Below are 18631 nucleotides of genomic sequence, written 5' to 3' on the forward strand. Positions count from 1 at the left end.
GGGGGAGGGAATTATCTAGGATGTGAGTCCCAGAGACAGGAATTTGAGGGACCACCCTGGAACTTGGCAACAAGCTCTGTCTTAGAAGTCATCAGGTGCATGTCTAACAGCCCATGAATAATAAGGAGCAAAATTAGAGTCGCAGTCAAGTGTGAGAGTCCTGAACCCAAGCCCCTTCTCACAAGCCCCATTCTAACAGCAAACTTCCTATCCTCAAAAATAAACATTTTCTGAGGTCATCCAGGGCACCTGCATATGAACCTGCAGTTCATAAAATACTTTATGACATGTAAAATTCATTGTGACTAAATCAAGTTCAAGATTTCCCCCCACAGCCCCTCTCAGCACACATGTCAATCAAATCCAGGCTGAGCCATCAAACCCAATTACCCAGAAACCAGCTGACATAAGCTATTAATAAAGCCACATGAAGCCGGGGAGCAGACGTCCTCACTCTGTGGCTCACACTCTCTGCCCAGGTGTCACACCATTGCTCCCGAAGCTTCTGCACTTGGCCAGATTCCCACCTCATCTTGTCTCGGTCTTCCCATCCCTGACCCCTGCCGCGCATCATTGGAGCCCTCAAGACATGTCTGTTGGGCTAAACACTTCTCCTCGCCTTGTAATAAGCATATTTCAGACTATCTGGATTCCCTCCCCTCTGATTTCAAGTGTTTTGGAGCATTTGAACTAACTGATGTTCCCTGTGTATGCCTATGGAGACAATGCCTTTTGGGCAGTGGCTGTGTCCCCAGCCAAGCACATGGAGTACGTGGCTCCTCACTTGCCTCCTTTCTCTTCCTCCTAGAGAGCAGAATCTCGGGAATGAACACCTGCTGATCACCTCCTGAATGCCGCACACTGCATGCATACAACCATGCATGAGAGCTGCAGCACTGCAGCTCAGAGACATTAAATAGCTCATCTGAGCTCAGGCCACTGATGGTGCTGCAACCCACAGCTGAACCGAGACTCTAGGATGGCAAAGCCAGTCTCTATCCAGACTTCACTGCTCAGTTGGGCCTCTTTTCCTCAAACTGAGTGCAGTCCCCAAAACTTTGAATGGTATTTAGACAGGTACAAGTTTTAAAAGAGCCTTGAAGTGTGCAAATGACACCTCATCTTAACACGTGCATTTTTCAGATGTGACAACCTAACAGATCAATGCCACATTTAAGACTTAGTACTCAAGGGGTGCCCGGGTGGCTCAGTGGGTGGTTAAAGCCTCTGCCTTCAACTCAGGTCATGATCTCAGGGTCCTGGGACTGAGCCCCATATCAGGCTCTCTGCTCAGCAGGGATCCTGCTTCCCCCCATCCCCTCTCTCTGCCTGCCTCTCTGCCTATTTGTGATCTCTGCCTGTTAAATAAAGAAATAAAAATCTTAAAAAAAAAAAAAAAGAAAGAAAGAAAGAAAAAAAAAGAAAAATCTTTAAAAAAAAACAAAAAAGACTCAGTATTCAACATCTATAGAGTTTTCCATACATTTCTGCTCCTTGGTACCTATGCAAGCCTGAGACATACTAGTCTTTCAGGAAATATTTGGAGAGTGAAGGATGAAAGGGTGGGCATGTGGGGTGTTTGGTGTGGGAGTGGGGGTGGATGCTCTTTTCAGGTAAGCAAAGTAGGGCCCAGGGCCGACCTGCCGGTTGCACAGTTAACACTGTGTGCGAACATCTCCCTGTTTTGTGGGCTTCCATCGCCCCCTAGCCACCATGGGGAGAAATACCCAACTCAGGGAAGATCCTTTGAGCCCTTTGACAGTCTTTGCTACTACAGTGTACACCTTCGTGCTTTGTCTTTTCTATAGCAGCTTTCTTTAGTCGCTATTATTAAACACCGGTGTCTGTAATGGTTGGCATCACTTATCTTATCAGCGCAAAAGAATGGGATTTGTCAGTTCTTTAGAAGCCCTTTCCTAGTAAGAACCGTGCCTTGCTTGTCTCTGAGTCCCCGGCTCTACCATGAAAACTCCTGGGCATCTGTCCGCGTGTATCCTGGCTTTAGCACCAGGCCAGGTCCTATCTCCTCCATGAAGCTCACACAGCGACAGCTTCTACTAATTCCTCACTGGCCACGTGCAAGATGAGCACCATCTCACGTAATTCTCCTGATGACCCTATCTCACAAGCAGGGAAACTGAGGTATGGTGGGCGCACACACCTTGGCAAAGCCACGATTCAAACCCAGCTGCCTCCTCCTCAGTTCTAGGACCCTCCTCTCAACATGGGCCGTGGGAGTCCCCCCAACCAGAGTAGTATCTCATCTTCTGCCGCCATTCCTTTCTGACTCCTTCCTGTCATTTTTCATTCCATCTCCCTGTAAGTTGTATTTCTTCTTTCTCTCAACCAGAAACTCAAGCCCCAAGAAGGACGTTGTCCTTCAACATGTCATCTTTGTGCACAGCAAATCTCACACGTGGTGGGTACTCAGGAAAGGCGTGTGGCCATCCACGTAATTTGTGAAACTGCAGCTTCTTCAATGACTACGAGGTTGTTAGTTCTGAGTTCAGGTTTCCCTGAACCTGGAGAACCTGAGGAGAACCAGAAGAGACATGGGGATGCTTGGCATCAGAATGACTCAGAGACCTTTAGCTGGTTGTCTGCTTACAACAATGCTCTCATGGGAAGGAGGAGAGTGAGTGGGGGTATTGCCTGGGACAAATGCAAAGTAGGGTTTATAACTGAGAGACCACAGAGGGGAAGAGGGAGCTGCAGACTGTCTGAAAGCAGGCTCTTCTGGGAACAGTGAGGCTTGGTTTACATTTTTTCCATAAACTGATTAGCAGACAGGAAGCAAAGAGGTCAGTCTGGAGGCTCTACCTTGAGCTGGCTGAATAGAGGCATTCAAGAAGATGATTCCCAAAAACCTAGGGAGTCTGGCTGTGATGTAAGTGACAGGCTGCCTGTGTGATGTGTCCAGAGCCCTCCCCCTTCCCTGATCAGATTCCTCTGGGGGAGGTGATCACTGTCCAACCATCGCTTGCCAGGACCAAAGCAGAGGAAAGTGAGCCATTCTTCATCATGGGAAAGGAGAACCAGCCCACTGTTCTGGAAGGAAGAGGACTGGCCTGTAGGTTTGAGGGAGCATAGAATAGGGGGTGGGCAAAAGCAGAATTTGGGATTCTAGGTAGGAAATTAAGGGTCGGAGGAGAAAGAAAAAGAAAGAACAGGTGCACGCACGGGTTCAGTTCACAACACTGAACAACCATGCCAGATGGATGCAGGCCAATCCACAGACATTGTTGGACTCCTGAAGGACAACCTATGCTGGGCATGAGCCCTTCACCCCTCAGAATCTGGGAAGGGTCAAGGGGAACCTGGAGAAGTCCCCAGGGGTAAGTGTGGGGCTATGGTACTGGCTGCTGACCACTACAAAGAAATACATACAGCATTTTATCCACCACTGCTCTCATCAGGGATGTGCTGATTGAGTATCTTGCACTGAAACAAGAGAAGAGGGAGGAGAATGTGGCTCTCCAGGATCATTAACAGACATGGAAGCCAGTAAAAGGGAAACTGGCAGGGGCATGGCGGAGCTGCCCCTCCAGTCAGATCAGGTTCCCTGTTGTCCAGCATGGCGGGTCCCGAGGCCCCTGTGGTCATAGCTGTTGACCCGCCCCACCCGGGGAGGCAGCCCTGGCAGCAGCACCCATCCAGCTGGCTGAGCGGCAGCCCCAATTTCCAAGGCAGGGAAACCGGCTGGTCAGTTGGGCCAAAGCCCAGAGTGATGCTGATCTTGGCAGGCTCTCGTGCCCTCTTGTCGCTGCCCATGGCCCACAGGTGGCTCTTCTCCACACGCCCGAGTCAAAAACAAAATCCCTCCCCCGAGAAACAGCAATAGAGCCGTTTGCCTCTGGGCTTCAAGAAATGTGCAATTCAGACCACACTCCCCTCCATAGAATCTGTGTTAGAAGATCTGGAATTTCTGACTTTCCAAGAAGGAGCCCAGCCCCCATGCCTTTGTGAAAAAAAATAACAGGAATAAATATTTTTAGAGTCAGTTCCTCAATGTCCACAGGCTCCAAGAGGTTGCAAGGCCATAATCACCTCCCTCAACATTCGCTAACTATTCCCACAGCGTCCTGAGTACATTTTCGGGGCTGTTTCTAATTACCCCCTGCCCTTGGGGAGTTCATTTTGCATCACAGTTTTGCTCTGGGCCATCGAAAACTATTTCCATCTTCCCATATGTGTTTGGCTACCACTAATTGGGGAAAGTTATTTTTAGCATTTCCTCATCCTTCTGTCTTTGCAGATCTGCCCTATTTAGGGAAAAAAATCTAGAAAAGAGTAATTTTCCCCCCTAAGGAATACCAGAGATGCTTTTAAAGTTCTACAAGCAATTTTTTTCATGTTCACTGTAGAAATCAGTAAAGAGGAGCAAAAAATCCCAAATCCTGGATTTTCTTCTCTACCATGTGTGCTGGCATAGAAAGAAAAGGAAGGATTCTTTTCCTCCTTCAAAACTCAGGTCAGTGTCACAACCTCTAACAGATCCTACAGCTCCCCCATCCCACTCCAGCTTTGGGCAGACCCACCATCACCGGAATTCAACAATCGCACTAGAACTATACCTTGCTATACTTTTTATATTTCAGATACCACTTGCACCCTCAAAGAATTCTGTCAAATTTAAGGTATCTTTTAAAAACTAAATATGAAGGATTTTAAACTACTTTCACCTAATCTGTACTTTCTTTTTATCAATTAGCAATTTGACAAGCAGCTTTAGAATTATTTTAGTACTTGAATTTAAAAGAATGGCAGCATACAAATATTTGTGTATTGCTGCCAAAATTAAGAAATGGTATTTTCTTATCATTTGGTTTAGTATCTTGTTTTTAATTATCACTTATCAAACATAACAAAAAAACAGTATTTCAACCACAAAGAAACATGAACCTTTGACTAATTTTGGTCAAAGATAGACCTATCACTGTTACTCAGAAATGGGTTCTACTGAGGGGCGCCTGGGTGGCTCAGTGGGTTAAGCCTCTGCCTTCGGCTCAGGTCATGATCTCAGGGTCTTGGGATCAAGCCCCGCATCGGGGCTCCCTACCCAGCAGGGAGCCTGCTTCCCCACTTTCTCTCTCTGCCTACCTCTCTGGCTACTTGTGATCTCTGTCTGTCAATAAATAAATAAATAAATAAATAAATAAAAATTTTTTTTAAAAAGGGTTCTGTTGAAACAGTTTCATTTCTTCTGTTCTTCATTACTCAAAGACTCATAATTAGGATTTCGTTCAAATATGTGAACTGAGGGCACCTGGGTGGCTCAGTTGGTTGTGCGACTGCCTTGGGCTCAGGTCATGATCCCGGATGTGCAGGATCGAGTCCCGCATTAGGCTCCCAGCTCGTTGGGGAGTGTGCTTCTCCCTCTGACCTCCTCTCTCATGCTCTCTCACTCATTCTCTCTCAAGTAAAAAAATAAAATCTTTTTTTAAAAAATGTGAACTGAGTGCTTCATAAAAAATTAATTTGAAATTAGCTAACCTATCACACATGTATTAGAATAGCTCAGATCTTGGCCACTGACAAGGGCAAATGTTGGTGAGGATATGGAACAACCGGAATTCTCCTTCAAGGCTGGTGGGAAACCAAAATGACACAGGGACCTTGGAAAACAGTTTGGGATTTCTTACAAAACTAAACAGACTCTTTCCCTATGATTCAGCAAAAGTGATCCTTGATGTCTACTCAAGGAGTTAAAAACTTATGTCTACACAAAAACCTGTACATGGATGTTTATAGCGACTTAATTCATAATTATCCAGACTTGGTAACTTTTTGCCTGTTACTATGTTATGAATCTCTCTCCCATTTGTCCCGCAAGTCTATACACTTCTTTCTGTGGTGGACATGGAGAGGCAGTGCCTGCAACCCTTTCAAGGAAAGACTTGTGCCAGCTGTTGGAGGACAAGCTCCAGCTGCTTCTTGCCTCAGTAGCAGAGAGCTGACTCACCCAAGAACTTGGGTCTTCCTGGGGGACCCACATCCATTGACTGGTTGTTGTAGGAGACAAAGGCCCAGCCGTTTCAGCCCAACAAGGGATCACTCTGATAGGCTGCTTCTGCTCCAGAGCTGTCCAAAGGGTTCCTATTGTTGGCCCGTTTTGTACTAGGATCTTTCCCACGAAGAAATCCCACTTCCTTCACCTTCTTTCCACAGATGATCTCTAATAAATACCATACACATCAAACTCCATCTTGGTGTCTATTTCTGGAAAAAAAAAAAAAACCTGTGACAATTTGGAAGTTAATTGCTTAATTAATAACTAACATAACATATACCTTTACATATAAATACGCTATCCTAGAAAATAGTGTGTGTTTTTTTAATTATAGAAGAAACTGATTCTTTCATTGAATGATTATTGGAATGAAAGATTCAAAAGTTGAGCACCACACCTAAAACTAATATGACACTGTATGTTATTCTTACTGGATTTTTTTTTTTTTAAATCTTAGTTAGCTTACATGAGAAAAACTAGTGTGATATAGTTGAGACAGTCATTATATTGCTTTTCAAACCTTGGTCCTAGACATGAAATCAGAATATCATTTCATTGTTGAGTTTTAATGATCTCAAATAGGATAATAATACATTATAATTTGATTTGTAAGCCTACTTTGGAAGGATATACAAATTACCTTTGTGGAATTGTGTAGAACCAAAATGTAATAAATGATGTAAGTCAATATAAAACAAAACAAAATGAAATGAAACACTTTAGTATCAAAAAAACACAGTATTTTTCTAACAAATGCAAATCTTTTATTTACATTATTTTCCTCTAAATAAAAATCACCCCTTTAGTTGGGGTGAGAGTCCCTGTTATTTGCTGCCCCCTTTACCTTGCTTTATTTTTCTTTCTACCATTTTTTTTTTAGTATCTTTTATATCAATATCTGTCTCCCTAGCACCTAGAATGGAGCATGACATACAGTAAGTGTTCCATAAATATTGGATGGAGAGGTAATGAATATATGAATAAATGGTAACGAATAAATGAATAAATGACTTAGGACCAAAGGAGATAAAACATATCCAGACCAATAATACATTTGGCCTCCCTCTTCAGGAAAAAGAAGCACAGTATTAACTTGCTTCATATAAAATTGCCCAAAGTACTCATTGTATATGCACAGATGTATCTAAGCCTTTTTCTTTGCTCCCTGCTTCCCCCCAACCCCACCCCTTTGATGCAGGCTGCCTGATTGCATAGCTTTGTGGGAGCTCATGAGAAGGTTGTATTCAGAGGATCAAGAATGGTAACAGATGGCTGGATGCCCTCATTCTGCAGATGCCTCTGTATCTGTGCTGCTTAAAAGCATTTTAACTAGTATAGGGTGAGACGGGTATGTTAAATGCTTTTAAGCAGCCCAGATACAGAGGCATCTGCAGATGAGGGCATCCAGCCATCTGTTACCAATTCTTGATCCTCTGATACAACCTTCTCATGAGCTCCCTCAAAGCTATGCTCAACTCAGGAAGCCTGTCATTAACGGGTTGGGGTTGGATTTTGCCCTACATGAGCTCTTTGGCTAATGTCGCTGGCTCATATTTTTGTTAGACTATTTAAAGACAAGTGAATAAATTTGGAGAGAGTAATGAAAGGTGTTACAGGAGACTTGAGATTGAGCTAGAACTTTGGCCATCCATCCTAGTCATCAAAAGCAGTCCTTAACCTTATTGTTGTTCTGACAAGATGGCGGAGAAGCACAGGTCGATTTAGAGATTCAGTCCAAGGGGAACAGCGACTCTCACATTCTTTCATGGAGAGACCTGACCGAAGAATGTAACAGAAGACACAGAACCTCATAAAAAAGCACAGTCTGTATTCATAGTTAAGCAGTTAAGTTCGTAGTTAAGTTTACCTACAGCGTTTTTGTCGCTTCTGTCTACAATCAGAAAGACTCTAGGGGCTCCTGGGTGGCTCAGTGGGTTAAAGCCTCTGCTTTAGGCTCAGGTCATGATTTCAGGGTCCTGGAATCAAGCCCAGCAATGGGCTCTCTCCTCAGCAGGGAGCCTGCTTCCTCCTCTCTCTCTGCCTGTCTTTCTGCCTACTTGTGATCTCTGTCTGTCAAATGAATAAATAAAACCTTTATATATATATATATATATATATATATATATATATATATATTTATATATATATATATATTTTTTAAAAATTAAAAAAGAAAAAAAGACTAACGCCATAATCTTCCAATAGCTTTTCATGTGACTGCAATGGATGTTTGTTATGCTAAGTCTGTAGTAGACTCTTAGTTTCTAAATGAACCTTTTCCCGTTTAAGTAATTTGCACAGAGGAAAATGTCAACTTTTCCTCTTTTCTCCCTAAGAGAGAGCTGATTAGAAAAATACAGGAGACGCCAAATGTTGAAATCAGCAGACCTTTAAATTGCATGGAAACAGATTTCTTAAAATGTAATTCTACCTGGGTTGCTGAAAATGGAGCTAAGAAATCCATTAGCTCTTGGCCCTTTTCCCATTTTTGTAATTATTGTCATATCTTCCTCTGTTGTGAAGTGTCTATTATGTAAATTCCATGAGGAGTGGCTTTTCCATTGTGATCGGCTCATTGCTGCTGTCAGTACAGAACCTCCTGGGGACTTCACTGAGAGTCTACCCAGAAAGGAAAGGAAATATGAGTTTGAGGAGTTTTGTTAGCATGAGATGGGGCAGTCTCCATTGTAGCCATGCTTTGCCAAAACATTTCAGGATGCTTTTGGCCTGTGAAATCACCTCAGAGAAAATATACAAGGTTTGGTATATTGTTCCCTCCTTTTTTAGGAAAACATGACCAGACACATTTTTATTGTCACAGAGGGAATAAACTCCTTTCCTCTGGTGGCAATTATTTTCATTGGGTTTGTAATTTTAAGGTCACTGATGGGAGGAGGGGGAGGTGTCCATTTCCCATAGAAGGCAAGTAGAGTGAAGAAGCTGATAGATCTTCTCAAAGAGGGTTAAAATGTAAAATTATAATCATGAAGAATGTGGCCATCCATCCATCAATAGTCTTTTATAAGCTTCAATTTAAAGATGTCTCTCAATTAGGAAAATAAGGTAGTATGGTATAATACAGTGAACATAAACTTTGAAATTTAAGAATGGTTACTGGCCATTAAAGGGAACTAGTGAAGATAGGCCTTCCAGAATTATGATTTGGGGTCAATATCACAGACTAGGTGGGCATGGAAGAAATTCTCTGCCCTCTTCCACCAACTTTTTCTAAACATCTGTAACTCCTATAGATATGAACAGACTTAAATGGGTAGGTGGCCCAGTTCACAAGATTTAGAAAACTGGTCCAATATCTAAAGGACACCAAAGCCAGAATGAAGAGAAGAAGCAGCATGGCCTGAGGTTATCACACCCAAATAGAGGTCTTATCAGCTGGGAGTTGAGGTTTTCTTTAAGATTTTCTTTATTTATTTGAGAGAGAGACAGTGAGAGACAGCATGAGAGGAAAGAAGGTCAGAGGGAGAAACAGACTCCCGGTGGAGCTGGGAGCCCGAGGCAGGACTTGATCCTTGGACTCCAGGATCATGACCTGAGCCAAAGGCAGCCGGTCAACCTACTGAGCCACCCAGATGCCTGGGAGTTGAAGTTTTAACACACTTAGAGTTAGTTCCCCAACCTCGGGGAAAGGATGGTTATGAGTAATGTCAGTATTTTCTTTCATGAACTTAATGAGTAGAAAATCTCTTCCTATGTTCCTGGAGAAGAAACAAGAAGATAACCACCTACTTTGATCCTTGGACCAAAAGAGCCACCCACAATATATCAAAATAAACGTGTGAGGTTCTGCATTTACAATTTGGATATGGTGAGAAAACCCTCATGCAAAGAAATTAATATAAAAATTCTGAAATGGGTGAAACCACTAGAAACATGGAGGAGGCTCTGTAAATCTGTTCTTAGAGACATTTTTTTACCCCCGTGATGAACGGAATTATACCCCCCACAATTCATACGTTGACGCTTGAGCCCCTATGGTGATTGTAATTAAAGACAAGGTCTTTAAAGAGGTAGTTAGGGGTCAATGAGGTCATAAAGATGGAGCCCCAATCCAGTAGGACTAGCATCTCTCTGAGAGGAGGAAGAGACACAAGAAAGACCATGTGAGGTTGGGATGAAAAGGGCCAGCTTCAGGCCAAGAACAGAGACCTCAGGAGACACTAAACCTGCTGGCAGCTCCTTGACCTTGGACCTCTAACCTCCACAACTGTGAGAAAATAATTTCTATGTGCAAGCTACCCAGGCTGACTACGACACTCCTGATTACATGGCCATCTGGATACACTCACTGAAGATAAATTCACAAGAAAAATGTATAGACTGCACAGAGAGGAAGTCACAAGGAACATCAAACAGGAGAATTTGCACCCCCCAAAACTAAAGGTAATAGGTTAAGCTAAACGAGATTATAAAATAAGCTTGTTTTTGTTTAAAATATTTAGAGAGTCAAGAAGGTATACAAACTGTAAGTCAAGTGCAGAGTAATATGGGAAGAACCTGTTTTTTGAGAGGAAACTATATAGGCATTGTAGAAATAAAAGTTATAACTATTGAGAGGGGCCTGGGTGGCTCAGTCAGTTGAGCATCAGACTCTTGATCTCAGTTCAGGTCTTGATCTCAGGGTCATGAGTTTGGGCCCCACGTTAGGCTCCATGCTGGGCGTAGAGCCTACTTAAATTAGGCGGGGAGGAGTGCCTGGGTGGCTCAGTGGGTTAAAGCCTCTGCCTTCAGCTCAGGTCATGATCCCACGGTCCTGGGATCGAGCCCCAGGTCAGGTTCTCTGATCAGCAGGGAACCTGCTTCCCCCTCTCTCTCTGCCTGCCTCTCTGACTACTTGTGATCTCTGTCTGTCAAATAAATAAATAAAATCTTAAAAAAAAAAAAAAAGACGGGGTATAATTATTGAAATTAAAAGTATACTACGGGGTGCCTGGTTGGCTCAGTCAATAAAATATCCCACTCTTGATCTTCTAGTCATGAGTTAGAGACCCAGGCTGGGTGTAGGGATCACTTTTTTTTTTTTTTAAAGTGTTGTAGGTGGAAAAATAGCACATTAGACCCAGGCAAATAGAAAATTAGTGAATTGAAATATAAATCTTAAAACAACAACAACAACAACAAAAAACCTTGTGGCATAGGATGAAAATAGAAAGGAGAGGTGAGATGCCTTGGTGGCTCACTCGGTTAAGCGTCTGCCTTCAGCTCAGGTCATGATCCCAGAGTCCTGGGATGGAGTTCCACATCTGGCTCCCTGCTCAGTGGGGAGCCGGCTTCTCCCTCTGCCTGCTGCTCCTTCTGCTTGTGCGCTCTCTCTCTCTCTCTCTCTCTCTGACAAATAAATAAATAAATAAAATCTTCAAAAGAAAAGCGAGGCAAAGACACACAAAGGACAGAATGAGAAATCCCGAAATATGTCTGGTAAAAATTACCCAAAAAAATCAACAGGGGAAAAAAAAAAAAGCGGAGGAGGTGGTGGTATTTAAAAAGCTAAAGGCTGAAAATTCCCTGAATTATAAAAGGAATCTCTCTCTGCTGGAAAGGAAAGTATCAGTGATGTGGAAAATAAAGGCACAATGTAGCTTAAATTAAAATCTCTTTATAGCTCACAGCCCACTGATAGATACCTGAAACATGCAGGGCATGACCTTCCTTGAGGAACTCGTGGCTGCCTTAGGCCTTAACCTTTAAAAAGGAACCTTATCTTGGCAGTAGCTGGTCCCTCAAGGTCCTGAAAACCTTGCTTCTAGATTCCTTGGAGACTCGTGCTATGCCTAACCCCCACTAGTTCAAAAGTACACAGTCAGTCACTCCTCACAATCCCAGTATAGCTCTTTCTGCCCACGGGTCCTGTCCTGTGAGAGAGAAGGGGTTGAGGTAGAGGCAAGAGAGACAGTAGGCCCTTAACTCCCCTGACTGGGTTTGGAAACTGCCCCTGGCAGGTGGAGAGGCTAAGACAGAGAAGAACAAGACATAAGGGAACAAGACATAAGGGAAAAAACCAAGAAGACACAAGAATCTCAGAGCCACAGGCTTCCCAGTCAGTTGTCTGTAAAGACTTCCACTGTAAGTCCTCAGCAGCAACACATTCGGGACCCCTCTCTCTCTCTGGAGCGCTTTTTTCTTCCCTTTCTGCTCTCACCTTCACTTAATAAACTTTCACTTCACCTTTCCATGTCCACAAGAGTCATTCCTCGACTCTGTGAGACAAGAACCTTGCAAGCCTGCAACATCAGGACCTAAGCAGATAAAAGAAAAGCATAATTCCAACTCAACATATCGTAATGAAACAGCACATATCCAAAACAAAGGGGGAAAAAAGCCTTAAGAGCCACCAGATTGGGGCACCTGGGTGGCTCCGTCGGTTAAGTGTCTGCCTTTGTTCAGCTCAGGTCAGCTCAGGTGATTTCAGGGTCCTGGAATGGAGCCCCGCATCAGGTTCCCTGCTTCTCCCTCTCTCTGCTTTTCCCCTTGCTTGTACTCTCTCTGTGTCAAATAAATACATAATATCTTTAAAAAAAAAAAAGCCATCAGATTATGTATCAAAGAATGGCAATCATACTGGAGAAGACTTAACAGAAGTCAAATGACAATGGAGTGATATTTCAAAGTTCTAATGAGGAAAAAGACTGTCTCCCCAGAATTCTATACTAGTGATACCGTCACTCAAGACTGAGAGCAAAATAAAGATGCTTTCAGACAAGCAAATGTACTACTTACAGACTTGCCTGAAGTAACTGGCTAAAATGTACCAGAGAAAGACTTGGATCTGAGTGGTATGCAAGCAGCAGTGCTAAGTACACTGGTTGTCTTCATCAGCATTTACTGTTAAGTCATAATGATAGCACTAAGACGGGCGAAGGAGGTGGAGGTCAGGGAGAGGGGAGAGACCACAGTAAATGGAAAACACAGAATACGATAATAGGAAAAAAAAAACAATGTATCGGTACACAACATAAATGTAAATGGATCACATTCGTCTATTAGATTCTGACTCCATTTACAAAATCCAGCTGGAGGTTGCTCTCGTCTTTGTGGCTTGCTTTCTTACTGATGGGAAGTGAGTCTGCTGTCATTCTTATGTTTGTTACTCTGTAGTGCATCTTTCTCTCTGGCTGCTTATGAGATTTGTTTTTTTAATTGTTGGTTTTAAGTAATTTGCTCATGAAATTACAGTGACACTTATCCCCAGTAGATCTATAGAGTTAACAAAATCACAACAAACTTTTTATAAGAATTTTTTGGCTAGAGATTGATAAGTGTATTGCAAAATTTACAAGAATATGAAAACGATCTAAAATGGCCAAAACAACTTTTTAAAAAAGGCTGGAGGCCTTATAGTACCTGATTTATGCTACTTGATCTCAAATCTTATTATAAATATTATTGTAAATTATTATTATAAAGCAATAATAAATAAGACAGTTTAATCAAGACAAACATATCAATGGAACAGAACAGAGTCTAGAAAAAAAATCCACGTAATATGATAGATTGATATTTTGACAAAAGTGTAAAGGCAATTCAGTAGACCAAAAACTAGTCCTTTCAGCAAAGGGTGTTGCAACAGCTGGATATGGATTCATGGTAAAAAAAAAAAAATTAAAAAAGAACTCCAATCTATATCTTACACCATAGGCATAAGTTAAATGGATCAGAGACCCAAATGAAAGACCCTAAAATGACAAAACTTGTAGGAGAAAACACAGGAGAACATTTTAGTGGGTTTGTTTTGGGAAAGAGTTCTCAAATAAGTCACTGCAGCGTGAACTATAAAAGCAATTCTACATTCTGCCCTCCACATCCCTCTACCTGCTTCAGAGAACCACTGATCTGCTTTCTGTCTATGCAAGAGTTTTTTGTTTTGTTTTGTTTTTTAGAAATTTCATATACATGGAAACAAATCGATAGGCTCTTATGTCTGGGTTCTTTTGCTTAGGATCTTTTGTTTTGCTTAAAGATGTATTTGTTTGAAAGAGAAAGAGCATGAGGACATACACGCAGGAGTAGAGTGAGGGGCAGAGACAGAGAATCTTCAAGCAGACTCCCTGTGGAGCACAGAGCCTGTTGCAGGGCTCGGCCTCACAATGAGACCATGACCTGACCCAAAACCAATAGCCAGACGCTTCACCAACTGAGCCACACAGGTGCCCCTGTGGAATGATTCTGAGCTTCATTCTTGTTGCATGAATCAGTAGCTCTGTTTGTTTGTTTAATCCCAAGTGCTATTCCATTGTAGGGATATTTTCCACTTTCTGTTTATTCATTCCCCAGCTAACGGACTTCTGGGTTCTTTCCACTTTGGGGCCAGTATGAATAATGCTGCTATGATTAGTCACAAGTGAGGGACTACAACTCTTTCTGTGCACATTAGGTTTTCAGGATTCTTGGAGTTTTTCACTTCCTGAGGAGTAGATTTGCAAGATTGTGTGGTAAGTATATCTTCATTTAAGCAACTTAAAAAATGATTTACAAGGAGGTTGCTTTTCTTTACATTCCACCAGAAATGTAATAGTATTTCAGTTTCTCCACATCCTCCTTAACACCTGCTATTGTCTGTTTTATCAAGTAGAGCCAGGATAGTGGGTGTAGAGTAGCACCCTATTTTGATTTTAATTGCATTTCCCTAATGATGTTGAATACCTTTTTATGTACTTATAATTATTCAGATATCATTATTCAAATATTTTGTCTTTTTAAAAAATTGGGTTTCTTTTTTTTTCTTCTAAATATTTTATTTATGCATTTGACTGATAGAGATCACAAGTAGGCAGAGAAGCAGGCAGAGAGAGAGGGGGAAGCAGGCTCCCTGCTGAACAGAGAGTCCAATGCGGGGCTCGATCCCAGGATCCGGGGATCATGGCCTGAGCCAAAGGCAGAGGTTTAACCCACTGAACCACCCAGGTGCCCCCAAAATTGGGTTTCTTGTATTAGTACTAATATAAGAGTTCTTTCTATATTCTGCATATGAGTCCTTTGTCTGATCTATAATTTGCAAATATTAACTCCTAGTCTATGCTTTGTGGTCTTTTTTTTTTTTTTCACTTTTAAAGTGTCTTTTGAAGAATAAAAGTTTTTTTTTATTTTGATAATTTTTGTGTACCAAATTTTTCTTTAACATATCTTACTTTTGGTCTCATATATAATGAATCTTTATCTTTTCTAAGAAGACTATACATAATGTCTCCTATACTTATTTTTAGAAGTTTTATAGCTTTAGTTCTTACATTTAGATCTATGATTCATTTTGAATTCTTTTTTGTGTGTGTATTGACTGAGGTTTTTTTCTTTTATTTGTTTTTGAGCACATGTATAGTCAATTGTTTCTAGATGTTGGACAATAAATACAAGAAAGAAGAAGACCGAACAGAGAAGGAAAGGGGGAGAATAGATGATCTTTATGTATAAAACAGATTGAACAGTCTTATATAAACATAATTATAGTCTGGAAGACTTTATACTGTCTCAATAAGAAAGGGGAAGCATTTTTTGCCCTCTCATGTTGGTTAAAGGTTTGCCCTTTGGGCACTAAACCCTCATACTTTCAGGTTGCATATATGTGGACACTGAACATTTCTGAGTTCTCATGGGGTCCACAGGGAGGTCTCAGGACAAGAAGCAAGAGACTACAGCCTGTGCCTGAAGCAAGATGTTTGCAGGCTTCTCCCCCATTAAACTAATTAAAGCCAGGAGAAGTGGTCACAGTGGCTGGAACGGAGGTCAGCTAAACCAAGGGTTCTTGCAGTGACACATAAGAAATGTCCAATACCATGTCTTTTCTCTCCAAAAAAGAGCATCTGTAGTTGCAGGAATATTTTTCTGGACCACAAAGTGACAGAATGCAAAGATGACATGGCTGTAATCTGATTACACAGCAACGATCTTGTGAAGCAAATTCTCTGTGTCATTGCAGGCTGTGTCATTGCAAGGGAGACAGTTGCATTAGCTCGAGGAAGTAGAGATTAACCTCAGCAAGGGAGGCTAAGGGGAGATTAAGGGCAAGACCGAAGGGCGGTATCAGCAGCAGTGATGCTTCTGAGTCCCCTGGCACAAATCAGTGTCTGCCCAAGGCTCCCTGGCAAGTGCCGTGGGAACCAGCAACAGTTGGGTCAAGTACAAAGCAGGGGGGTCATGGGCAACTAATACGGCAAAATCTCCACTTTCAAAATCACTGTGGATTAAGGGGCATTGGGGAATTTCATTACTTAAACACATCAGGCAGGCAGTATCTCTCATTTCAGGTGTTGCGGGAATGAGAATGACCCCCACTTGCGGAAAAGTGCCTTGGGGAGGAGGTTACAGTGCAAGCAGGAAAAGGGCTTCCTGGCACTGGGAAGGCTAGATGGTTCCTCCTCTATCAGATCCCGGGGGGAATCAGAGAAACCCGAATCCCCCAAGGGAAGAGTGAAACAGAGGTTGGGGGATGAGAATGTGTGACAATGATTGTCTGATCCCAGGGCTATACTCAAAATACTTAACCTCAGGCATGGCATGGGCACTAATTAGTGAGAACAGATGCTAGCCGTAAACAATCAGTAGGTCATAAAGCTGATGAACACTGGCCCTGACCCAGGCTTTGTCTTTCGTCAGCTAATACAGCTTACAGAAAGGGTAACATTAGATGACAGATTTCCTCCTGTGTGCCAATCTTGAACTATTCATAGCTACTGCACAGAGTGCTGTGTTGAGACAAATTCTAATGGTTATGTCCCAGCTTAGTGGAAAAGATCATTGTGATCAGTGACCAACTAGTGATGTCTGCTGTGGTCACAGGGCTAGGAATGTCAGCAGTGGGCTGTGTGGTAGACTAACTGCCCCTGGGTTAAATGTTTACATTCAGTTCATCTCACAAATATTTATTGGTCATACACTGTGACCAATATACTGTATTTTTTAAATACAAAGTTGATACAAACATGAAAAAGGCTCAATTCCTATGCTAAGGACGATCTCAATCTAGTTAGGAAGGTAGATGTGTAGACAGAGAATTTTCACAAAAATGATCATTACATCACCAGAGATATACACAAGGTTTCATTATAAAAACATAAAGGAACACAATGTTGATAGAATTGTCCAGGTATATTAATTGAGATAGGGGTCATAAATGATTAAAATCATAGAGTTCATATTTTAAAAAAAGAGAGAAGAATTAAGGCATAAAATACCCAATTTCTAAACTTCCCTGCAGGGAGCCTGGGTGGCTCAGTCAGTTAGGCATCTTCGTTCAGCTCAGGTCATGGTCCCAGGGTCCTAGGATCAAATCCAGCATCAGGCTCTCTGCTCAGCCGGAAGCCAGTTTCTCTCTCTCCCTCTGCCACTCCCCCTGCTTGTGCTTTCTCTCATGCCCTCTCTCTCTCTCAAATAAATCAAATCTTTAAAGTAATTAAATCAAATCAAATAAGATTTCTTCAAATGAATTAAATAAAGAAACTTCCTGGCATAAAGTACAGAAGGCAGGGAACCCTTGGAGCTCTCCCCATATTCATTATCCAAGCCTGTCTACATTCTGGGGTATCGATAGCTTAGGTCTAAGGCAAGGTGGTAGCCAACTAGTAAGCTTTCTGTTCTCACACAAGTACATTTTCTGCAAATTGGTCCACGCATACCCAAGGTTTTGTGGATTCTGGGGCAGACAGCACCACCATCACACTGGTGTGCACACCTCCGGGGGAGCTGTCTATCCCTGGAGGAGAGAGTTGGACAGCAGAGGAACAGGCTTATTAAAACTTCTTTAATTCTCAACTCCCTTAAAAAGAGAAATACAGAGATGGAAAGATATCACTAAATCTACTTACTCTTTCACTGAAGGCCTTGGAAAGCAGTATTTTTTTAAAAGCACATGAGATGAGAACTAAAGACAGTAAATTCCACCAAATGGAGAGAGGGGGAAAAAATGCATGTTCTCTTCAGTAAGGCCAAATGTGACTACATTCAGTTATCCCTTTTTTTCCACTCTGGGTATGGAGAGAAGCCAATGTTCTGACTCTGCTTTTACTGGCACATCCCAGCTGAACAACAGGCTCCATGAACCATCTGTGCCAAACTTCACCTTGAGCTGAAGGCAGAAGCGTGAAGGAACTGAAGCCTGGAGACATCAAATGACTTGCCCCCAAATCATTCATTCATTCATTCATTCATTTCACAGATACTTGTGAGCATTCCTCTATGCTGGGTTTATACCATCCCTGCAGGACCCCATGACAGAGGCAGATTCCAGAGTAGAATCTATAAATACCTAGATCAGAGGTTTTTCCTAGCTCCTCGATCTACCCTGATAGTCCTATTTGTGGGTATTGAAGGCAAAGGAGAATTTGATTCCAAGAGACCTGGGCTCTCAGGGCTGTGGGGTAGAAATAAGCAATAGAGTCTCTGTCCCAGGTGAGGGAGAGGCTCTGACATTGCTTGGATACTGAAGGGAATAGAAGTGAGCACAGCTTCGAACATTCTCATAGTTTTGGAAGAGAGTGAAGAGTGTGCCCCAAAGGAGAGGGAACTCCTGCATTTCAGAGCCCCACCGCGGGGCAGAACCTCAGGGGCTTGGGCTGGATGGTAGCTCAGTAGGGGTTGTGCCTAGAGTCCTCGGGTCCTGGCCTCAGCAAGCCT

General features: G+C 42.4%; 1 protein-coding gene across 4 annotated transcripts in view; it reads right to left on the minus strand.

Annotated features, from left to right (window-relative positions):
• The window catches only part of LOC131810802 (uncharacterized), a 100999-nt gene that overhangs the window by 16299 nt on the left and 66069 nt on the right, over positions 1-18631 (minus strand). For 3 of the 4 annotated variants that reach the window (XR_009345717.1, XR_009345719.1, XR_009345718.1), the window contains exon 2: positions 5963-6219. Coding sequence is in view for 1 of the 4 variants with exons in the window: in XM_059138624.1 (XP_058994607.1) it covers positions 5963-5995 (33 nt within the window). In the remaining 3 variants the exon portion in view is untranslated. Of the gene's footprint in view, positions 1-5962; positions 6220-6650; positions 6703-18631 lie in introns of those variants that run through there. The other variant, XM_059138624.1, reaches the window with a different exon arrangement.

The sequence above is a fragment of the Mustela lutreola genome, chromosome 11 (genome assembly GCF_030435805.1).
Source record: "Mustela lutreola isolate mMusLut2 chromosome 11, mMusLut2.pri, whole genome shotgun sequence".
In the NCBI taxonomy this organism is placed as follows: Eukaryota; Metazoa; Chordata; class Mammalia; order Carnivora; family Mustelidae; genus Mustela; species Mustela lutreola.